The 25,242-nt window shown below is 38.3% G+C and overlaps 1 protein-coding gene across 4 annotated transcripts in view; it reads left to right on the top strand.

Annotated features, from left to right (window-relative positions):
• Positions 1–580: 580 nt before the first annotated feature.
• ATG4C (autophagy related 4C cysteine peptidase) overlaps positions 581–25,242 on the top strand; it is a 95,906-nt gene continuing 71,244 nt past the window's right edge. For 2 of the 4 annotated variants that reach the window (XM_027537046.1, XM_027537043.1), the window contains exons 1-2: positions 581–740; positions 22,963–23,101. In XM_027537046.1, coding sequence (XP_027392847.1) covers positions 23,026–23,101 — 76 coding nt within the window. In that variant the 5' untranslated portion in view covers positions 581–740; positions 22,963–23,025. Of the gene's footprint in view, positions 790–22,962; positions 23,102–25,242 lie in introns of all 4 variants that reach the window. The other 2 variants (XM_027537045.1, XM_027537044.1) reach the window with 2 other exon arrangements.

Below are 25,242 nucleotides of genomic sequence, written 5' to 3'. Positions count from 1 at the left end.
CTGCGGGTGTTTCGGGGAGAGTGAGAAATAAACGGCACAGTGCATCCTGGATCTTGTAGTTCCCGCGTTCGAGGAGAGGGCGTGGTGTTCACGGCACGCTGGGAGTTGAAGTCTGTTCAACAGGAACGCAAGGCAGGAATGATGTTTTGTCTGTCAGAGACACCGCTTATAGGTGGATACTTTCCCTTGGTTCTGTGCTTGCTATATTGCTGGCTTGGAGCGAAAAAAGGATGGATGAAGTAAATAGATCAGGGGCCTGTCGGTATGGCTATTGCACATTTCAGTTCAGTTCAGTTGCTCAGTCGTGTCCGACTCTTTGCGACCTCTTGGACTGCAGCACGCCAGGCCTCCCTGTCCATCACCAATTCCCTGAGTTTACTCAAACTCATGTCCATTGAGTCGGTGATGCCATCCCACCATCTCATCCTCTGTCGTCCCCTTCTTCTCCCGCCTTCAATCTTTCCCAGCATCAGGGTCTTGCCATTGGTCTGGCTATTGCTGCCGCCAATCAATAGGCTTTAATGCCCCGGAAGTGGCTGACCTACTAGGTTTGAAGGGGGTGGGGTGGGGCGTTTCTCTGACTACGGTGGCCGGGGAGCTCGAGGTGCCTGTGTCTGCGGCGCTGAGGTCGGAGAGTCGGCTTGTATGCGCGCTGCTTTTGGGGCGGCTGCTGCTGGAGCTGGAACATTTCCTGGTTGGTGGCTCCTGCACATCGTTTACACTCTCCAGTTCTCTTTTTGGTGAGGGAGCGACTTGAGGTTCTTCTGACTCTGCTAGCCTCAGGAGAAGGTTGGGACTTAAGAGTCTCTGGTCCTCTCGAAAGATCGGGTTCCTTGAGGAAGAAGCGGGGGTTGTCTTGCCCTCAGTGGAAACCCTGTGGCCAACCTTTTCGGCTCTCTGAGGGTTTTGGCGTCACCCTCATCTCTCCTTTCTGGTACCATTTTTCTGACTCTTTGCCCTTCCTGGGCTCCAGCGCTAACCCTAAGCCTTCCTGTGGGCAGCTGTTTCCCCTCCTCTAGAGGGTTTTCTTAGGTGTTTCAGGCACGATCTCTTTTCTCCTCAATTCTTGCATCTATTTAGCTCCTTCCCTATTTCTCTCCGATAAAAAAAAAAAAAAAGAAGAAGAAGAAAAAAAACCCAAATCAGATCCTCAAGATCTTAATCTTCTCATTCCTCACTCCTTTATCCCTTTTTAGGCCTTTGTTACTGCTTCAGACACTTAATACATTTGCCTGAATATCTTAATGCTTTTCCATCCAGACCTTAACAGTTTACTCACTCTATTTGGTTCCTACTCATCCTCAACCCTTCCACCTCCATCCACATCTCAGGGCTTTTTTAGGTTGGAGGTTCAAATACATCGTTATGATGACTGGTGAATACGAGAGACTGTCAACTATCAGCTAAACGTGACTCTATGGAGTTTATACTTAAGATCTCTTTGGCTTACGTTTTCGGTTTGTTTTGATTATTTTCCCACAAGGGTTACTGCTACCCCATGGTTAGAGGAGAATACCTCCTCCTAGAGCTCCTTGTATCTGAAATACTTAGATGGAATCTTTTTCTCTTTTCCTACTCAAGACATATGTCCCCAGTGGAATTTTTGCGATGATTTTATGTCAATTAATAGCAGATAGACACAATTAATAGTAGATAGACACAATAGCTCTTTCCTCCTTTGTTGTTTATGATTGGTGATTAGATTGTGAGTCATTGAAAGTACCCAGAGGGATTGGAAAAGCTTTGAAAGGAAAAGTTTGTGTATATACCAATTTACAAAGTAATAAAGTGTCTTCCGTGAACAAGGGAGAGTTTCTAATTAGTTCAGTAATCTAATGCTGTGTTGAATTAATAATCTCACTGTAAAATTCTGGGAACTGTTTAAAGTTAAAAAGTAGCCAATATAAGAAATATTATAGGTTTGTAAAAAGAGTTTAAAACCCATTTTAACTGATCCTCTTTTTTTCCCTGTAAAATTGAATGCAAATATATTGAAGAGTTTATTTGTTGTGATTATCACATATTTCTATATATTTTGATAGAGCTGGTAAAACTGCTTTATATAATTTATTACTCACTAGTGTTTTGTAGACAGAAACTTTTGTACTTCTTGGCTTTCTGGGGACCATGTAACTTCAGTAACTGCAGCTTTCTTTTATTCTCAGTATTTTACTACTCTAATAATAAAGTTATTGTTCTTCTTTAGGAATCAAATATAATCTCTATGTGTCAGTAAAGTATAAATATTAATACTTGTACACTGTCTACTTGGTGGGGTTATTCCTAATTAATCAGAAATGGTTTCAACCATGCTTAAGATTGAGGGTGAATGTACATATAATATTTCACAATTAATTCACTCATGAATTCTTTATTGAATAAATGTTGAGGTTAGACATTGCTCAAACTTAATATTTTTCCTGAGATTTTATTCATTTAATAGGCATTTATTGAATGCTTCTTACTGTTTAACTGTTGTCACACTATCATCAAAACATTTACTGAGAGCATCTTCTTGTCCTCAGCTCTGTACTAGATGCTTTAAAGCATTATTGTATTGAATCATTATAACAACTCAGTGTGCTATTGAGTATTATTTACATTTAGCAGATGAAGAAACTGAAGTTCAAGGAGTTCAAGTCATTTAGTCCAGTTCCTTTTGACTCTTCCCTCTTATTACAGCTGCAAAGATTTGTTCTATACCCTGGAGTATGTTATTGTTGTTCAGTCGCCAAGTCAACTCTGCGACCACATGGCCTGCAACATGCCAGGCTTCCCCATCCTTCACTGTCTCCTGGAGTTCACTCAAACTCATGTCCATCGAGTCGGTGATGCCATCCAACCATCTCATCCTCTGGTGTCCTCTTCTCCTTCTGTCTTCAATCTTTCCCAGCCTCAGGGTCTTTTCCAATGAGTCAGTTTTTTGCTTCAGGTGGCCAAAGTAATGGAGCTTTGGCTGTACTTTGCATTTAAGTTAAATAAGCAGGCTGACAGAATACAGCCTTGACATACTCCTTTCCCAATTTTGTTTCATGTCTGATTCTAACTGTTGCTTCTTGACTGCATACTAGAGAGCATTACTTCAGTAGATACTAAGCAGCTATTATGTACCAGATACCCTTCTAGGTGCTGGGTATATAACTGAACAAAAGAGACAAAAATCCCTTCTCTTAGGGAGCTTACACTCTATCAAAATGTATGACCTGTAAACCTTGCCTTCAGGAAACAGAAAATACAACCAATATGGGGGGCTTCCCTTGTGGCTCAAATGGTAAAGAAAATGCAACCAATATGCATTAGATTTCATCTGTTTTAAAATGTTAAGGTTGAAAGATTAACTAGGGCATATTTCATGAAGATGAAATATGATTTAGAGCTAAAGTATTGAGTAGGAATTTGGTAGATAGAAATTGGGAGGAAAGTAGTTCCAGTTTGAGGCATAAAATGAGCAAAATTCTAGAAAGAGATTAGTGGAAAGTATAGATAGCTAGACTGGTATCTTCAGTTCTTTGCATATAGGTGCACAGCGTTGACTGAATTTGAAGCAAATATTTAAATGAATGAAGCTAGGGCAAGAACTCAGCAGGCAACGTGGAATTAGATAAGTGTCATGTCATTATTCTGGGATTTAAGGAAAGGTATTGATTTGATAGCTGTTGGTGAAAGAACCAGTAGGCCCTGTTAATTATTGAATACTGGCAGTAGCACAGTAGCCAATGGAAAAGGGAGGTTAGCCTACCAGGTTTGGACTGAGTGAGCCAGATTTACCTGTTTCATCAAATCATGAGGTTTTTTTCCCCCTTGTTTATTTTATTCCAAGATGTGCCATTATTTTATGAACTGCTATGAAAGAAAAAAATTGCCAACTAAGCATACAGAGATTGTTGACTATAAGATGTATTCCGTTTCGGAGTTAAAGATGTAAAAATAAAAAAAATGAAATCACAACGTGTGATCTAGAAATGATGAAATAAGGTACTCCTTATAATTTTTCATGAACCTTATAACTACTTAATTTTTTTGACTATTTATAAATAAGTTTGTAATCTTTGACATGCATTCAATCATTTAGCATTTATATATTTATTTACTAGGCAGTTTTCTAGGCCACGGTGATATGGTGATGAGTAAATAGCGTCTCTACCACACAAAATGTATGAGGGAAGGCAGACACAAATATTCCATCAAAAAGGTAAAGGTGCAATTGTTTGTTAAGTTTTATGAAAAAAGACTAGATGTTATACAGAAGAAAAACTGTTTTCAGAGAAGATAGTGTAGATGACAAGAGGCCATATAAGAGACGATAATACCTTAGACAAAGTGATGGTGAAGGTAAATAAAACTGGAGGGATTTTAGAGATGTTTAGGTGTGGAATTTGGTGATTAATTGGGTATGAGAAATGAGGGAGAGAAAGGTGCCGTTGGCCACCACTAGATTTTTTGGCTTGTGTAACTAGATGGATTGTGGTACAATTCATGAAACAGAAAACAGTGTAAGATGACTGGGTTTGGGGGGGACATGCTTTGTTTTCACTGTGGCATCAGTGTTAAAGGTTAATGTCTTAATTATTCTTTTTTTCCTTTAATGTCATTGTTTAAGTATATTTGAGGAATAGTGTACCTGAAATAAGTTTTTTCAGTATTATTTTTCTTGAGTGGGCAGGGAGGAAGTTCTAGATGAAGGCCTTTGGAAAAATATTGGAATTTGTTTTGAATTTTTATGTAACATATTCAACCATATATATGAATAGATAACTGAGTAATAAAGCTATATATCATCTTTATTTTCACTTGGGATTTGGCAATAAATTGAGCATCTGGTTAAATTCTAACTTCAGTTGGTGTATATATAAACATAATTGTGTTTTAGGGAATGCTTTTGGTTTTTTCTGAAATGACTCCTTTATGTAATTTTTGGTAGATATTCGATCAATACAGTTGGTTATTTAAAAGTTATATCTCATAGTAAAAAGCTGTAGAGAGTACAGAGCAAAAAGCTTGGGCTTGGAGTCAGGTTGCCTGGATTCAAGGTGTGTTTTGCTATTTTGTAGCAGTATAATCTTGCAGCATTTAGCCTTTGTTAGTTTTTAAATCTATAAAATGAGTATAACAGTAATACCTGGTTTAAAGAGTTGTTGTGAAGATTAAATGAGGTGGGATGTGTGCATAGGTTAACAAAATTCCCAGTACAGAGTTTGTTTTATTATTGTTATGATTATCATTATAGTGATGTTGTGTCTGAGATCATCTGGATTTCTGTACAACATTTTAATTTTAGAGTTCCTTTTAACTTATAGATCTCAATTGGGTAAAAAATTTTGTTTGGTAGTCATATTTGGATTTGGGGAAAATATAAGAAAACTTTTGTTTATTTACAATTACTCATCCTAAATGAGTTAGCACATGTCATCTTTCCCAGAATTCTCACCAGAATCTGCCTGCCAATGCAGGAGACTCAGATTTGATCCCTGAGTTGGGAAGATCCCCTGGAGAAGGAAGTGGCAACCCACTCCAGTATTCTTGCCTGAAGAATCCCATGGACAGAGGAGCCTGGTGGGCTATGGTCCATGGGGTTGCAAAAGAGTTGGACATGACTTAGTGACTAAATAAGCTACAGCTTATTTATAGAATAAGACAGCAACAGCTACAATTGGAAATTAATGATGGATTGGCTTGTAATTACTTATTATTTGTTAAAATTATTACTTTTATTTTTAGTCCAACCTTTCTGGACTTTTATTGGCTTTTAGGTCTTATGGATAGGGTGAAGAAGTAGTTAAATGCTATAAAATCTGATCAGCTGCTCAACGTCAGTTTAATTTCCATCCTTCTTTTTTCTCCCAACTTACTTTCTTTTGAAAGTTATAAACCTATAAAAAAAGTCGAAAGAGTAATACAATACCTATATATCCTTCACCTAGATTCACTTGTTGTTAGCATTATGGCTCGTTTGCTTTTTCTCTAGCATGTGTGCACGCACACACACACATACATGCACTTAGTCACTTTAGTCGTATCCAACTCTTTGTCACCCCATGGGCTATAGTCCACCAGGCTCCTCTGTCCATGGGTTTCTCCAGGTAAGAATACTGGAGTGGGTTGCCATTTCTTCCTCCAGGGGATCTTCTCAACCCAGGGATGGAACTCACATCTTTTACGTCTGCCAGCATTGGCAGGTGAATTCTTTATCACTAGTGCCGCCTGGAAGCACACACATAAATGCACACTTTTTTTTTCTTGTTGAACCATTTGGAAGTAAAGTAGAAACATCATGACACTGTCTTCCTAAATATTTTGTCATGCATCTCCTAAGATCTAGGACATCCTCTTAACATAACTATAATGCTATTAGCATACCCAAATAATTTAATTTTTATTTGATAATATTACCTAATGTACAGGCCATATGAAAAAAATTCAAATTTACCCAAATGTTCCAGTAATTTCCCTTATAACTTTTCAGGAAAAAAATATTAAATTTAAGAGGAGATTATAAATTATACCTAGTTGTCACATCTCTCTGTTTCCTTTTATCTAGAACAATCCTCATCTTTTTCCTCCTGTCTTCCTTCCTTTTTTTTTTTTTTGGTCTTTCAAGACTTTGACAGTTTTGAAAAGTCCAGGCCAGTTGTATGTAGAATGTCTCACAAAATGAATTGGATTGTTTCCTCACAGTTTCAGGCTATGTGTTTTTTCCCCCTAAGATTGTTATTATATGATAGTTATTGTAAACTTTTCGTTTGATTACATCGAGTAATATGATGATAATTTGTAAGTTATTGGTGATGTTAAGGTTGACCACTTAGGTTAGACAGATTCCTACATTCTAAAGATATCTTTTCTGTTTTGTATTTAATAATTAATCTCTGGACGTGTTACTTTATCATTGGATATTCTGTTTTCTATTAATTTTTTTCTATAACAGTGGTTTTAGTAACCATAGATGATCCTTTTCTGAATCAACCATGGCACTGGTGGTTTGCAAATAATGGTTTTCCAGTTCTCTCATTCTATCTACATATGTTGGTTGACTATCTCTCGAAAGAAGATATATTCCTTCTCCTTTTCTTTTTAGTTTCACTGTGTACCCAACAATTCCTTTTTAAAAAATTTATCCAGTGTGATGATCTGTTACCAGTATTCTTTTAAACAATAATGACATTACTTAGTTTATTTATGGCTGTGTTGGGACTTCACTGCTGCACAGGCTTTTCTGGAGTTTGCCAAGTGGGCTTCTCATTGCAGTGGCTTCTCTTGTTGTGGAACATGGCCCTAGGGTGCACAGGTTTCAGTAGTTGTAGCACGTGGGCTCAGTAATTGCAGCTCCTGGGCTCTAGAGTACAGGCTCAGTAGTTGGGTGCACAGGCCTAGTTACTCGCAGCATGTTGAATCTTCCTGGATCAGGGACTGAACCCATGTCTCCTGCATTGACAGGTGGTTTCTTACCACTGAGCCACCACGGAAGCCCGTGTTAGCATTATTCTCTTTTGATGATTGAGTTATCTCAAATTTGATTAGTCCCTTCAAAGTAGTTCCTATGACCTTTGTATATGTCCATATTGGTATTTGGGCACCTTCTTCCTTTTTTGTACAATAAATGTTGCAGGCTTACCTTATCTATTCTCTGCTTGAGGCTTGGAATCAGCACTTTGACCACCCTTTTTTACCGCCAGCACCCTTGTTCATTTTAGTGGAAAATGGTACTTAGAAACCAAAATTGGGCATTGAAAAAACTCATTACTACTGGAGTATCGTTGCTTTCGGGCCCTTTAAATGGACACACACACACACACACACGTTTTAAAAGAAATCATGATTTTATAGGATACCTTCAAGTTCAAAACCACAGAGTTCAACTTTACCTTCCCTCAGTTTATATTTGTGTCTCCCTTTTCCTACAGGGAGAATTCTGATTCTCAGCCATATTAATATATTTACTCATTTATATTTACTCTGTCTTACACACATATATGCCTGGAGGAGGGCATGGCAACCCTCTCCAGTATTCTTGCCCTGGAGAATTCCATTGACAGAGGACTCAGGCAGGCTACAGTCCATGGGGTCGCAAAGTCAGACATGACTGAGAGACTAAGCACGCACGCACGAGTACACAGACACACACACCACACACACACACGCTAGTTTTGGAATTACTATACTGATACTCCCTCCTACAACAGATTTACCAAGTAAAGATTTCTTTGCCAGTTTATGTCCTTGGAATATATCCCTCTAAAGATGTATAATCAAAGTAGATGTTCAGAGTTATTTGAATTATTTTTTCTGTGATTATATTATCAATTTAAAATATAGTTAAGTTCCTACTAAACTACTTTTTAATAGATTTCCTGTAAAATTGGTTATCTGTAAAACTACTAAAGTAGACATAATAATTTAAAATGATATCATAATATATAGTAATAGGAAACTCTAGAATAGAGAATATGCAGTTTTTATCTTTAAAAGGCTTTAAACTCATACTTTATTTTCAAACTGGTGTTATTTTTTTATTATTTAAAATAAAAAATGTTGAGAAAAATGACATCAAACAATCCCAGTTGTAAGCCAGAACAATTGTGTTTGTGAACATTTTAAACAATGCTCTTCTTTTGACTGATAATACAATTCAAGCATTAATCTTTAACAATAGATATAATTGTTCAGGGTGCTTTAACTCACTCCTAAAAACTATGGCTAGTGTTTTCCTGTATTTACACCCAGAATAGAAAGATATTATATAAGTCCTTGTTCTTCATATTTAAAGAATGCCTTTTCATGTGTGAATATTCTCACTGGAAAGGGAAAAAATATTTCTCTTAATAATTGAGCATTTTATATTTCTAATGTGAGACATAATAGCCATATTCAGTCTTGCATTCTGATTAGTTATAAACATCTTGCTGATTAAAATGCCGGGTTAATGGGGACAGGAACTGGGTTTGGTGCTTATTGTATTTCCTATACACTAGAAGTGAGCACTGCAATACTGGATGAATGAATAAATATGATGCTTTGTGTTTATATGATATGTAATTTCTAGTTTGAATAATATGGTTGCACCTTTTCCTTGACAAAAGTATCTAATGGAATGGGACTTAGAGGAGATCTTATCCAAATTTGTTTGTTACAAATCTCAAAATCACTGTGTCTCACACTGAATCCCCCATCTTTCTTTAGCTTTTTATCCCTGAGTTCCCCTTTTCTGTTAATAGTATCATTATCCTCTTAGACATCAGACCTGAAATCTTAGTCACTTTAGTTTCTCTCCTGTATGTGGGCATATAAATATTCATATACAATGTTGCTCATTCTGCCATCTCAGTTTCTTCCTTGTATCTCCTTATTCCTTATCCCCTTACCAGCACCCTGATTGAGGCACTCGTTACCACTCATATAACAATCCTCTGACTAACTGAAGGAATTAAGAATATTGAAAGTGAAAAGTGGGGTGAGGAACAAGAAGTATGTCTTTTTTTTCTCTAAGATTTATTTTTGGCTGCACTGGGTGTTCATTGCTGCTCAAGGGCTTTCTCTAGCTGTGGAGAGCTGGGGCTGCTCTCTCGCTGTGTTTCACCGGCCTCTCATTTGGTGGCTTGTCTCGTTGCGCAGCAGAGAATCTAGGTGCCCAGGTTTCAGTAGTTGTGGCATGCGGGCTCTAGAACGCATGCTCAGCAGTTGTGGTGCAGGGCTTAGTTGCCTCCCAGCATGTGGGATCTCCCCAGAGCAGGACTCAAACCCATGTCCTCTGCATTGGCAGGCTGATTCTTAACCACTCGACCATGAGGGGAGCCCAGGAAGTTTGTCTTAAACTTTCTGATGGGCTGTCAAATGGAAGAGGGATTGATTTCAGAAAACACAACTAGGAACTGTTCGTGGAAATTATCAGGACAGAGACTTTTGGTTTTATATGTCATTCAAACAAGTGTAGGTGTTTAGAATTGTTAGTGGAAATTATCAGGACAGAGACTTTTGGTTTTATATGTCATTCAAACAAGTGTAGGTGTTTAGAATTGTTGTTGTTGTTCAGTCACTAAGTTGTCTCGACTCCTTGTGACTCCATGAACTCCAGCACGCCAGGCTTCCCTGTCCTTCATTATCTTCTGGAGTTGACTAAACTCATGTCCATTGAGTCAGTAATGCCATTCAACCATCTCATCCTCTGTTGTCCCTTCTCCTCCTGTTCTCAATCATTCCCAGCATCAGGATTTTTTCCAGTGAATTGGCTCTTGGCTTCAGGTGGCCAAAGTATTGGAGCATCAGCTTGAGTATCAGCCATTCCAGTGAATGTTCAGGATTGATTTCCTTTAGGATTGATTTGTTTAATCTCCTTGCTGTCCAAGGAACTCATTATGTTAGTAGAGAATAGAGAATAGTTTAAAATATTATCAAACTTTTAAACTTAAAGCTGTATATTCAGCTCAGTACAAAGCTCATTGTATACTGAGTCCCCTGTCTTAGGAGTGTTCACTCAGAGACTGGTTGAATGCACTTGGCAAGGTTGTTCTAAAGGAAACTGCGCTGCTGTATGAGTGGATGAACCTGATTAGTGATTAATAAGTCCAAACCAGAGAGCAGATCAGATTCCTGGGAGAAGAGTGATTATTTTTTTTAACTTACACATTTTCTTTCACTGCTGCTGCTGCTGCTGCTAAGTCGCTTCAGTCGTGTCCGACTCTATGCGACCCCAGAGACGGCAGCCCACCAGGCTCCCCCGTCCCTGGGATTCTCCAGGCAAGAACACTGGAGTGTCTTGCCATTTCCTTCTCCAATGCATGAAAGTGAAAAGTGAAAGTGAAGTCGCTCTTTTTGTGTCCGACTCTTAGCGACCCCATGGACTGCAGCCTACCAGGCTCCTCCGTCCATGGGATTTTCCAGGCAAGAGTACTGGATTGGGGGGTGCCATTGCCTTCTCCGACTGCTCCCACCCAAAAAGTGGAAGATAGAATTAGGAGAAGCTACTGGTAGATTGGAGTAGCTTTCTCAACTCACATCCATTGAGTCGGTGATGCCATCCAACCATTTCATCCTCTGTCATCCTCTTCTCCTCCTGCCTTCAATCCTCCCCAGCATCAGGTTCTTTTCTAAGGAGTTGGCTCTCCTGTATTCCAGGAAGATTTTTTACTGACTGAGCTGTGAGGGAAGCCCCTGTGCTTCACTGTCTCCCAAGAGTTTGCTTAAATTCATGGCCATCAAGTCAGTGATGCTACCTAACCATCTGATCCTCTGCCACCCCCTTCTCCTTTTGCCTTCAGTCTTTTCTAGCATCAGGGTCTTTTCCAATAAGTTGGTGCTTTGCATCAGGTGGTCAAAGTATTGGAGTTTCAGCTTCAGCATCAGTCCTTCCAATGAATATTCAGGATTAATTTCCTTTAGGATTGGTTTGATCTCCTTGCAGTTCAAGGGACTCTCAAGAGTCTTCTCTAACACCACAGTTAGAAAGCATCAATTCTTCAGCCCTCAACCTTCTTTATTGTCCAGCTCTCACATCCATACGTGATTACCAGGGAAACCATAGCTTTGACTAGACGGACTTTTGTTGGCAAAGTAATGTCTCTGCTTTTGAATATGCTGTCTAGGTTTGTCATGGCATTTCTTCCAATGAGCAAGCGTCTTTTAATTTCATGGTTGCAGTCATCATCTGTAGTGATTTTGGAGCCCAAGAAAATAAAGTCTGTCACTGTTTCCACTTTATCCCTATCTATTTGCCATGAAGTGATGGGATGGGATGCCATGATCTTATTTTTTTGAATGTTGGGTTTTAAGTCAGCTTTTTCATTCTCTTTCACTTTCATCAAGAGGCTCTTTAGTTCCTCTTCACTTTCTGTCATAAAGGTGGTGTCATCTGCATATCTGAGGTTATTGATATTTCTCTTGGCAGTCTTGATTCCAGCTTGTGCTTCCATCCAGCCTGGCATTTCACATAATGTACTCTGCATGTAATTTAAGTAAGCAGCATGACAATATACAGCATTGACGTGCTCCTTTCCTAATTTTGAACCAGTCTGTTCCACGTCTGGTTCCAACTGTTGCCTCTTGAGTTGCATACAGGTTTCTTAGGAGGTAAGTTGGTCTGGTATTCACATCTCTTGAAGAGTTTTCCACAGTTTGTTGTGATCTACACAGTCTTTAGCGAAGTCAATGATGTAGAAGTAGATGTTTTTCTGGAATTCTCTTGCTTTTTCTCTCACCCACTGGATGTTGGCAATTTGATCTCTGGCTCCTCTGCCTTTTCTAAATCCAGCTTATACATCTGGAAGTTCTCGGTTCATATATTGTTGAAGCTTAGCTTGGAGGATTTTGAGCATTACTTGGTGACTCATGTGAATGAGTGCAATTGTGCACTAGTTTGAACATTCTTTGGCATTGCCCTTCTTTGGGATGGGCTTCCCTTGTGGCTCAGCTGGTAAATAATTGCCTGTAATATAGGAAACCTGGGTTTGATCCCTGGGTTGGGAAGATCCCCAACTTGGGGAGAAGTTGGGGATCCCCAACCTTGGGAGAAGGTAAAGGCTACTCACTCCAGTATTCTGGCTTCGAAAATTGTATAGTCCATGGGGTCACAAAGAGTTGGACACAACTGAGTGACTTGCACTTTTACTTTCTTTGGGATTGGAATGGAAATGGACCTTTTGCTGTCCTGTGGCCACTGCTGAGTTTTCCAAATTTGCTAGTATATTGAGTGTAGCACTTTCACAGCATCATCTTTTAGGATCTGAAATAGCTCAACTGGAATTCCATCACCTCCCCTAGCTTTTGTTCGTAGTGATGCTTCCTAAGGCCCACTTGACTTTGCATTCTAGGATGTCTTGCTCTAGGTGAGTGATCACACCATCCTGGTTATCTGGGTCATGAAGATCTTTTTTGTACAGTTCTTCTGTGTATTCTTGCCACTTCTTCTTAATATCTTCTGCTTCTGTTAGGTCCCTACCATTTCTGTCCTTTATTGTACCCATCTTTGCATGAAATATTCCCTTGGTATCTCTAGTTTCCTTAAAGAGATCTCTAGTCTTTCCCATTCTATTGTTTTCCTGTATTTCTCTGCATTGATCACTTAGGAAGGCTTTCTTATCTCTCCTTGCTATTCTTTGTAACTCTGCATTCAGATGTATATAACTTTCCTTTTTTTCCCTTGCCTTTTGCTTCTCTTCTTTTCTCAGCTATTTGTGAGGCCTCCTCAGACAACCATTTTGCCTTTTTGCATTTCTTTTTCTTGAGGATAGTTTTGATCACCACCTCCTGTACAATATTGCGAACCTCCGTCCATAGTTCTTCAGGCACTCTATCAGATCTAATCCCTTAAATCTATTTGTCACTTCCACTGTTTAATTGTAGGAGATTTGAGTCTCACCTGAATGGCCTAGTGGTTTTCCCTACTTTCTAGAATTTAAGTGTGAATTTTGCAATACAACTCATATGTGAGGGTAAATGTCTATTTAGTACCAAGTTTTTTTTTTCATTTCAAATTTAAGAGAACACATAAATAGTACATTTTATTTATATCATCATTACACAGTAGCTGTGCATTGATTTAGTGTCTTTAAATGGAGGATGCAATCCTGAAGAATTCTAAGAATGTTTGCAAGATGTATACTTGAGGGAAAACTACCAAATCAGCTTCTGGATATGCATGCGTGCTCAGTCACTAAGTCTCTTTGCAGGCCCATGGACTGTTGCCCATCAGGCTCCTCTGTCCATGGAATTTTCCAAGCAAGAATACTGGAGTGGGTTGCCACTTCCTCCTCCAGAGGATCTCCCCAACCCAGGGATCAAACCCACGTCTAATGTGTCTCCTAGGTTGGCAGGCGGATTGTTTACCACTGAGCCACCTGGGAAGCCGCTGAATATACATATCCTGACCTTACTATGTTTCTTGTTCCTTTTCTCAATCTTTTAATCTCGTATTGCCATTTACATTGCTTAACCCTTAGCTCCGAAAGAGGACAATCCAAGTAAATATTGCTTGTACTCTCCCTTTCTTCATATTTGCTACTTAAAAAAAACCTTTCTAGGTTTAAAAGCTGAACATTTTTAGGCTGGTTTTAGTTCCCTGCATGAAGATAGAAGACTGGCAAGTATAGGAAAAGAGGGAGTAGAAGTGAGTGTAACAGTTGATGTTTCTGTAAACAAAGAACTGAGATGGAGATAAGAAATAACAACAGAGATGCAGGCCAACATATTGAGAGACATTCAAGGTCAAACAAGGGATTGATATTTGTTACTGAAAAAGGAAGCAGGTAGAAAAGGTTGCTGCTGCTGCTGCTGCTGCTGCTGCTAAGTTGCTTCGGTCGTGTCCGACTCTGTGCGACCCCATAGACAGAAGCCCACCAGGCTCCTCTGTCCCTGGGATTCTCCAGGCAAGAACACTGGAGTGGGTTGCCATTTCCTTCTCCAATGCATGAAAGTGAAAGGGAAAGGGAAGTCGCTCAGTCGTGTCTGACTCTTAGCGACCCCATGGATTTCGGACCACCAGGCTCCTCTGTCCATGGGACTCTCCAGGCAAGAGTACTGGAGTGGGGTGCCATTGCCTTCTCCTTGACTTACATACATGATGAAAAAATGACTATCAATAAGTGAAGTGAACATCCATCATCTTGTATATACAAAACTAAAGAAATAGAACATTTTTTTTTCTTGTGGTGGGAATTCTTATGATTTACTCTCTTAACAGCTGTCATATATAACACACAGCAGGGTTAATTATATTTATCATGTTGTTAATTCCATTCCTAGTACTTATTTATCTTATAACTGGAAGTTTGTACCTTTTAACGGCCTTCATCCAATTCCTTCCTTCCAGTTGAGACTTCTTCTAATGCACAGGGTGCAGGTTCAATCCCCAGTTGGGGAGGCAAGTTCCTATAGGTCTCGTATCTACCCCCCTCCAAAAAAAAAAATCCAAAACATAAAACAGAAGCAGTATTAACAACACAATTCAGTAAGGACTTAAAAATGGTCCACATCAAAAAAATCTTAAAGAAATATATATATTTCGGTAGACTGAATGGCTGTGAGCATTAATTTATTCTTTTTCCCCTTTCCAGGTCTCATCCCCCTTTGTTTAAGGAAAAACAAAAATTATCAATTAACAAGGAATATCCTCCAAGTCATTTTATTTAGCCAAAGCTGCTCTAGGAAACTAGATTGAGGAAGTTAAGTTTTGCAAATGACTAAACAGCTGAATCTGATGTCTTTAGGAACCACAAGAATAATGCTGTTTATCTTAAAAAGGAAAAAGCACTTCATCTTAGTATTTTTATCTTTCTTATAGGCTGTTTAGCAATTTTGCAACAGAGTGTCTTCTCTGTAGATTTCTTAATTGAGCAGTTTCAGTTTTGTTAAGAGTTGAACATAGCCTGGACACATTTATAATTTGTGTATAGCCTGAACACATTTATAATTTGTGTATTAAGTTTTTCATTTGAGCAACTTATTTTTCAATAAATAATCTTGTTATTTTAAAAGAAGCTCAATGTAAATAATAAGAGAAGTACAAAAAAGGAAGAAATAACATTGCATAATATCAACATTTTAAAAATTAGTCTCACTGTTAATCATATCTTGTTATATAGAGCTTGTCCTAATGTTTAAAAAATGACCTCACATCTGTTAGAGTTTCCACTTTTAACATTATGGACTTCTAGACATTTTTTTTTTTTTTTTTCGGAGAAGGCAATGGCAACCCACTCCAGTGCTCTTGCCTGGAAACTCCCATGGATGGAGGAGCCTGGTAGGCTGCAGTCCATGGGGTCGTGAAGAGTCAGACATGACTGAGCGATTTCACTTTCACTTTTCACTGTCATGCATTGGAGAAGGAAATGGCAACCCACTCCAGCGTTCTTGCCTGGAGAATCCCAGGGACGGAGGAGCCTGGTGGGCTACCGTCTGTGGGGTCACACAGAGTCGGACACGACTGAAGTGACTTAGTAGCAGCAGCAGACATTTTTTTATGCGTGTGTATTTGTGTGTGTGTAAATGTATGTACATACATAATACATGTGTAGGTAGATGTCTAAATTGTATTTATCCGGTTCTTTTTTTTCTTTCACTGCATGTCCTGGCGATATTTTAAAAAATTAATTAATAAACAATTTTTAGAGCAGTTTTAGGTTTACAGCAAAACTGAACAGAAAGTATACAGAGTTTCTATATACCTCCTCCCCACAACACACATGACTTCCCCACTTACAAAATCCTGCATCAAAGTGGTATATTTGGAACAATTGAAGAATCTTTGACATGTAAGTATCACCTAGAGACCATAGTTTACATTAGGATTCACTTTTGGTGTTGTATATTCTGTGTTTGAAGAAGTGTCTAATGATGTGTATAGACAATTACAGTATCATATAAAATAGTTTTTCTGCCCTAAAAATCCTCTATGTTCTGCCTACTCATTCTCTCCCTCTAATCCCCCAGCCCCTGGCAACCACTTCTTACTGTTTCCACAATTTTGCCTTTTCCAGAACACTATCTGGTTGGAATCTTGTGGTATTTAGCTTTTTCAGATTGTCTTCTTTTACTTGACATTTAGTTTTCCTTGATATCATTTAATGGCTTGATAGCTCATTTCTTCATAGTTCTGAATAATACTCCATTGTCTATTTGTACTCTGGTTTATTTATCCATTCACTTACTGAAGGATATCTTGGTTGTCTCCAAGTTTTGGCAGTTATAAATAAAGCCGCTATAATATCTGTGGGCAAGATTTTGTGTGAGAATAAGTTTTCGTTTCATTTGGGTGTATACCAAGGAGCACAATTACTGGATCTTATGAGTATGTTTGGTTTTGTAAAAAAAACAAAAAAACAACAACTACCAAACCATCTTCCAAATTAGCTGCATTCCCACCAGCAGTAAATGAGAGTACCTGTCCTTACCAGCATTTAGTGTTGTCAGTGTTTTGGATTTTGGTAATTCAAATCACTGCAGATGGTGACTGCAGCCATGAAATTAAAAGACACCTACTCCTTGGAAGGAAAGTTATGACCAACCTAGATAGCATATTGAAAAGCAGAGACATTACTTTGCCAACAAAGGTCTGTCTAGTCAAGGCTATGGTTTTTCCTGTGGTCATGTATGGATGTGAGAGTTGGACTGTGAAGAAAGCTGAGTGCCGAAGAACTGATGCTTTTGAAGTGTGGTGTTGGAGAAGACTCTTGAGAGTCCCTTGGACTGCAAGGAGATCCAACCAGTCCATTCTGAAGGAGATCAGCCCTGGGATTTCTTTGGAAGGAATGATGCTAAAGCTGAAACTCCAGTACTTTGGCCACCTCATGCGAAGAGTTGACTCATTGGAAAAGACTCTGATACTGGGAGGGATTGGGGGCAGGAGGAGAAGGGGACGACAGAGGATGAGATGGCTGGATGGCATCACTGACTCAATGGACGTGAGTCTGAGAGAACTCTGGGAGTTGGTGATGGACAGGGAGGCCTGGCGTGCCGCGATTCATGGGGTCACAAAGAGTTGGACACGACTGAGCGACTGAACTGAACTGAACTGAATAACATACAAAGTTATATTTGTCATGTTGTGCATTACATCTCTAGTACTTTTAAATGGAAGTTTATATCTTTTGACTGTCTTCATCTAATTTCTTCTCTCCTCACCCCTTGCCTCTGGTAAGCACAAATCTGATCTCTTTTCTTCGAGTTTGTTTTTGACATGTAATTGACTGACAACTTTTGTTCCTGTTTTACGACACAGTATAAGCGATATCATGTGATATTTGTCTTTGTCTGGTTTACTTCACTTCATATGATATTCTCTAGGTCCATCTATTTTGCTGCAGATGGTATTATTTCATTCTTTTTTTTTTTTTTTTTTACAGCTGAGGAATATTCCATTGTATATGTACCACATCTTTATCATTTATCTGTCAGTGGACATTTAGGTTGCTTCCATGTCTTCAGTTCAGTTCAGTTCAGTGTCTTGGCTATTGTAAATAGTGTTGCAATGAACATTGAACATCAGGTTGCATTTTGAATTGCGGTTTTGTCTGGATATATGTCCATGAGTGAGATTGCAGGATCATATGGTAGTTTTGTCTTTAGTAAGTAGTGTTGAGAAAACTGGACAGCTGTTTGTAAAAGAATGAAATTAGAACATTCTCTTAACACCACACACAAAAATAAATTAAAAAATGGATTAAAGACCTAAATGTGAGACTGGACACTATAAAACTCCTAGAGGAAAACAGAACACTTTTTGAAATTAATCACAGCACTGTCTTTTTGGATATGTCTTATAGAGTGATGGAGGTGAAAAAAAAATAAATGGAATCTAATTAAACTTAAGAGCTTTTGCACAGTGATGGAAACCATAAACAAAACAAAAAGACAATGCACAGAGTGAGAGAAAATATTTCCAAATGACGTGACTGACAAAGGATTAACCTCTAAAATATGCAAAGCAGCTCATACAATTCAATATCAAAAACCCAAATACCACCACCAAAAAATGGGCAGAAGATCTAAATAGGCATTTCTCCAAAGAAGACATACAGATGGCCGATAGGCACATGAAAAGTGCTCAACATCGCTAATTATTAGAGAAATGCAATCAAAACTACAGTCAAGTATCACCCCACACTGGTCAGAATGGCCGTCATCCAAAAGTTTAAAAATAGTAAATTCTGGAGAGGGTGTAGACAGAAGGGAACTTGCCTACATTGTTGGTGGGAGTGTAAATTGGTATAGCCACTATGGAGAACAGTATAGTGGTTCCTTACATTCTCTTAAACATTTTTGATTTAGAAGATTCATGGTTAGTGGCTTTTTAAAGCTAAACTTTTAAAATTCTAAACATTACATATATTCTCTGTATAAGATTTGGAAAATCTGGGCAATAGTGATATAAAAATAATCAGTCACAGTTTGTTAGGGAAACTGTTGTCAGCATTTTGGTATATATTTTTTTTAAACTTCCTCGCTTCCCCCTCAGATCCCAACCAGTAAGTATTATATGATACATAAAGTTTTAGGTTTTGTGTATTGTTTCTCCATTTTCACAGACTCTTCAGGGGCATTTAAAATGGATATATAGCCCATCATATAGATTCACTATGTATAATTCACACATTTTATAAACTTTACTCCTACTTTTCCAAATTTTGTTAAATACACTTTTGGGAGGAAATTTTTTTCCTTTATTCTCGTTGTCAATTAAAGAATTCTAAATATAACAGGTAAAATACTGCTACTTTTCATTATCAGTTTGTGATTCCCTTAAACATTTTGAGGACCAATTGTGTGTCAGGCACAATTTAAGGACACTTAAAAAGTTTACTGGCTAGTGTAAGAGAATGTAAGAAACAAATGATTATAACGTGTGTGATGAGTACTGTGCTAGAGGAAGACAGGACCCTAAGGGACTAAAAAGAGGGACTTCTGTATTGGTTTGAGGTTGGGACAAGGGTAGAAAATTTACTGATCTTACCGCAGGAGGAGAAACTTTTTTTTCTTTTTTTAAAAAAATTAATGTATTTATTTAAATTGAGGATAATTACTTTACTCTATTGTAATGGTTTTTTGCCATACATAAGCATGAATTGGCCATAGGTGTACATGTATCCCCCTATCCTGAACCCTTGCTCCCAGCGCCCTCGCCGCACCATGCCTCTAGGTTGTCCTAGAGCACTGGCTTCGGGTGCCCTGCTTCATGCATCAAACTCACACTGGTCATCTGTTTTATATATGGTAATGTATATGTTTCAGTACTATTCTCTCAAATCTTCCCACCCTTTCCTTCTCCCACTGAGTCCAAAAGTGTTCTTTACGTCTGTGTCTCCTTTGCTGCCCTGCATGTAGGATCGTTGGTACCGTCTTTCTAAATTCCATACATATGTGTTAATATACAGTATTTGTCTTTCTCTTTCTGACTTACTTCACTCTTATGGACCCTGGGTTCATCCACCTCATTAGAACGGACTCAAATGCATTCTTTTTTTTTATAGCTGAGTAATATTTTATTGTGTAGATGTACCAAAACTTCCTTATCCATTCATCTGCTGATGGACTTCCAGGTTGTTTCCATCTCCTAGCTATTGTAAATAGTGCTGCAGTGAACATTGGGGTACATGTGTCTCTTTCAATTCTGGTTTCCTTGGGGAATATGCCCAGCAGTGGGATTGCTGGGTTGTATGGCAATTTTATTCCCAGTTTTTTAAGGAATCTGAGGAGGAGAAACTTAAACGTACTCATGATATAAGGCTGTCAAAAAGTGAGGGTAAGCCGAAAGGCATTCTAGATGGAGGGAGTGGCACATGCAAAGGCAAGGAGGTATTAGCATGTCAAGTTTAGGAAGCTTTAATATTAATATTAAAAATGGCTTCTGTCTATGGTGCATGTGAGGGAGTGGCAAGAGAGAAGGCTGAGTAAGTGGGCAGATGTAATTTCATGAAGGGCTTTGAATATCATCCTTAAGGCTGGGGTGTCATCATGAATGAGGCAGAATCGTTGAGAAACATGTTTATAGCTCTGACTCTTCCATTTGTACATCAGCAATTCTCAACAGCTCTAGCCCAAACCTCACCTTTGAGTTCCAGATCTATATATCCAACTGCCTTGATGGCCTCTTTAGAATGTCTAGAAAGTAAACTCCATGAAAGTAAGAATTTTACTCCTTTTGTCCTAAGCTGTATCTGCATTTCTTAGAACAGTGCCTGGCAATAAGTTACCCCGAGTGATTCAATTCAAAAGGGAACGATTCCTTACTATATCTCAGAGGCGTCTCGAGCTCCACATAAATCCAGGTCATGATCTTATCCCTCTAATCTGCCCTTCTCCTGATGTTGCTTGTTTAAGGGATTGGCACCATCTATTTAATTTCACAAGGTAGAAACCTGAGTGTATCTTTGACATATTTCTCTTTTTCACCTTTCACATTCATTTTATCACCAAGACCAAATGCATTTTTGACACATTTCTTCATGTGCTCATTTGTCTCCATCTCCACTGCTCTAGTCCAGGCTACCATCTTTCTCCTCACCCAATACAATAATAGTAAACTCTCACCCTTTACTTTTGTCCCTTTTCAGTCTGTTTTCTCTGTGTTGGAGTGTTAAAAAAATCACACAAACCCACAGAATCGGATTCTGATATTCCTGTTTGCATCCTTTGCTCTTTGCATAAAGAACAAAATTCTTAACACAGGATGTAGGGCCCTGTGTGCCCTGGCCCATGTCTAACCCAATAACCACACACATGTCACTTTTTTGGACTCTGCTCCTTAGTCACATTGACTTTTTAAATTCTTCTAGTGGACCATGCTTTCTTCTGCCACAATTATAATGTTTAATTAGTTACTTCTAATACATATTATAAAATGGAATATCTATTGTTAGAGAAGCAAATGTACCAATCCCATTGAGTTGATATTTATAATTCTGAAAGGATAATGTTCTGTGTGGCATTCCTTTTCTTTTATAATTTTTTTTTTTTTGGTTGTACTGGATCTTCATTGCTGCATGCAGGTTTTCTGTAGTTGTGGAGAGTGGGGGCTACTCTTTTTTGCAGTATGTGGACTTCTCACTGTGGTGACTTCTCTCGTTGTGGAGCATGGGCTCTAGGGTCTGCAGGCTTTAGTAACTGTGGCATGTGAACTCAGTGAATGCAGCTCCTGAGCTCCAGAGCACAGTAGTGCTTTAGCACAGTATGCCAAGTAGTTGTGGCATACGGGCTTGGTTGCTCCTTGGTATGTGGGATCTTCCCGGACCAGGGATCAAACCTGTGTCTCCTGCTTTGGCAGGCAGATTCTTTACCACTGAGTACTAGGGAAGCCCCTGCATTCTTTTCTTGAAAAGAAAACTGTCTGTGAATTATTACAAATAAACTGGAGTATTTTCAGTAATAATTTGTTCCTCTTTCAGATTACATATAACATATCTCAATTTTCCGTCAAGTCATTTAAAAAACAAATGCCTATAAGCTACAGTTATTCTTGTTTTAGAGTAAGAAAGCATTGTCTGTTGTAAATTTAAGCCTTTCTATTTTTTTTAAAAAATGTGGCTGTAAGAAGGATATATAGGAAATGCCTTAATTAAAAAAAAATGATTAGGCTTTATATGAAAGCAGTGACTTAATACCAGAGAAAGCAATAGCAAGCCACTCCAGTACTCTTGCCTGGAAAATCCCATGGAAGGAGAAGCCTGATAGGCTGCAGTCCATGGGATTGCTAAGCGTTGGACATGACTGAGTGACTTCACTTTCACCTTTCACTTTCATGCCTTGGAGAAGGAAATGGCAAGCCACTCCAGTGTTCTTGCCTGGAGAGTCCCAGGGACGGGGGAGCCTGGTGGGCTGCCGTCTATGGGGTCGCACAGAGTTGGACACGACTGAAGTGACTTAGCAGCAGCAGCAGCAGCAGTGACTTAATACAAGTGGAAGTCTCCATTATGAATATAGTTATCATTTCTTATGATTTCAGATCACTGTGTCTAATTACAAAAGAAACAAATCTTGGATAGTCTCACCAAAAATGAGTTGTATTACTGTTACTGTTTTTAATTGTGTGTATCTGTGGGGAGTTATTGTTTGGATTCGTGTGATAACTTTTTAAAACATTCATTTATTATTATTTATTTTGGCTGTGCCTGGTCTTAGTTGTGGCATGCAGATCACAGATCTTCATTGTGGCATGCAAACTGTTGTTTGTGGCATGTGGAATCTAGTTCCCCGACCAGGGATTGCACCTGGGCCCCATGCATTGGGAGCACAGAGTCTTAGTCACTGGACCCCCAGGGAAGTCTCTTGTGTGATAATTTTTATTGTTGTGTATTTGGTATTAAATATATTTTGTAATTTAAAAATGTATAGAGTGTATTATATTTTATTCTGTAAAATGAAAAATTTGTTTGCTCATTTCCAGTTCAAATTGTATTTAATCGCTTAAGTAACTTTAGCAGGTATTATACCATAGAATATATACTCATTACTTATTTTTCTTTAACTTTTTCTTTACGTCAGAGCAAAAGACTAAACTTACAGAAGAATGCAATCAAGTGATGGCTTTTTCTTTAGAATCTGAATATGGAGGCCACAGGAACAGATGATGTCGATAAGCTGAAAACTAAATTTATATCTGCTTGGAACAACATGAAATATAGTAAGTATCATGATTTGAAAATTATATAATCCAAAGAAATATATGAAGATATGTATTATCTCCCTTATTCAGTCAGTAACAATTGCTGAGGTTTTCCTTGAATGAAATATTTCTGTAAGGAATAAAATATAATATATTCTCTATATATATCAGTTACAAACTATATAAGAATACTTCCTAAAGAAAGAGCCAAGTATCCTCATAAATATTGCTTAGAAACTCAGGCATATCATGTGGTCCTTTAAAAAGGAAAATGCCAAAGCAGATATAATTTATTCAGGTAATGGATACTACCTCAGTTTTTCAGACTCAGTTTCAGGCAGCCTCATGTCTGAACCAGGAACCAAGCAAAATAGATGTTGAACACACAAAGCAGACCATTTAAAGTTCATACTCTGATACATAACTTTCTTCTAGGAGCACACTCAGACACTTAATTATAACTTAGTTATTCTTGGTTTGCATACAAATCTGGTAAGGATCATATGGTTGTTTTGAAGCATACTTCAGACTGGAAACAAACTGTCAATGAAGAATCTTTCAAAGGTGGAGAAATACTCAGAGAATTATTGTCAACAGGAAGAAGTTCATATCCATAAAATAGGAATGGAAAAATTTAATAAAACCCATAGGCAGTGCAAACTCAAGTAAAACACAGTTGGCTGTTGGCTCCTGATTCACTGGAAATCATGGCCAGCTAGCTATTTAGACAGTTAAAACTTGGTAATAACATTAATAGCTTAACATTGCGTTTTGAAGATTATAGGCATTAATTTTTTGAAAATTTGAGATAAATCATTTGCTACTAAAATTCACCCTTTCAAAATGTATAATTCAGTGGCCTTTTAGTATATTCACAGAAATGTACAACCATCGTGACTAACTCCAGAACATTTTTATCACACCTCAAAGTTGCCCTGTACCCGTTAGCAGTATAAGAATACTCCCTATTCTTCACCGTCTCTCTCCAATCCCTGACAGCCACCATGCTACTTTATGCCTCTGTCAGTTCAGTTCGGTTCAGTCGCTCAGTCATGTCCAACTCTTTGCGACCCCATGAATCGCAGCATACCAGGCCTCCCTGTCCATCACCATCTCCTGTCCATCACCATCTCCCAGAGTTCACTCAAACTCAGGTCCATCGAGTCGGTGATGCCATCCGGCCGTCTCGTCCTCTGTCATCCCCTTTTCCTCCTGCCCCCAATTCCTCCCAGCATCAGAGTTTTTTTCCAGTGAGTCAACTCTTTGCATGAGGTGGCCAAAGTACTGGAGTTTCTATAGATTTGCCTATTCTGGACTTTTCATATAAATGCTATCATGTAACTTGTGGTCTTTTGTTTTTGACTCCTTTCACTTAGCACAGTGTTTTCAAAGTTCATCCATGTTGTTGCATGTATGTATCAATACCTCATTCTCTTATATGGTTGAGTACTATTTCACTGTATGGATATATGCCATTTTCTTTACTCATTAGTTGATGGACATTTGGGTTATTTCTACTTCTTGGCTATATGAATAGTACTGCTGTGAATATTGTGCACAAGTTTTTGTGTAAACTTAGTGTCAGTTCTCTTGGGTATATACCTAGGAGTAAAATTACTGGATCATATATTAACTCTAAGTTTAACCTTTTAAGGAACTACCAAACTGTTTGGACCATTATACATTTCTAAGCAATGTTGGAAGGTTTAAATTTCTCCATATCCTCAGCAGTACTTGTTAATGTCCATCTTTTTAATTAGATCCCTTTTAGTGAATGTGAAATATCTCACTGTAAGTTTGATTTGCATTTCCCTGATGACTATATGAAGGTAAGTGTCTTGTCATGTGTTCATTAGCCATTTGTATGTATTCTTTGAAGATATGTCCATTTAATTTTTTACACATCTTAAGATTGGGTTGTCTTTTTATTATCGGGTTCTAAGTGTTCTTTATATATTCTAGATGAAAATCCCTCAGCAAAAATATGATTTGCAGATATTCTTTCTCATTCTTCAGTTGTCTTTTCACTTTCTTAATAATGTCCACTGAAGCATAAAACTTTGATTTTGATGAGGTCCACTTTGCCTATTTTTTTCTTTGTTGCTTATGCTTTTGAAGCTGTATTTAAGAAATGTTGATTAAATCAAGATCATGAAGAT

The sequence above is a fragment of the Bos indicus x Bos taurus genome, chromosome 3, assembly GCF_003369695.1.
Source record: "Bos indicus x Bos taurus breed Angus x Brahman F1 hybrid chromosome 3, Bos_hybrid_MaternalHap_v2.0, whole genome shotgun sequence".
In the NCBI taxonomy this organism is placed as follows: Eukaryota; Metazoa; Chordata; class Mammalia; order Artiodactyla; family Bovidae; genus Bos; species Bos indicus x Bos taurus.
Note: the sequence above shows the minus strand (reverse complement) of the source record. Positions and strands in the feature narration are given on the sequence as shown.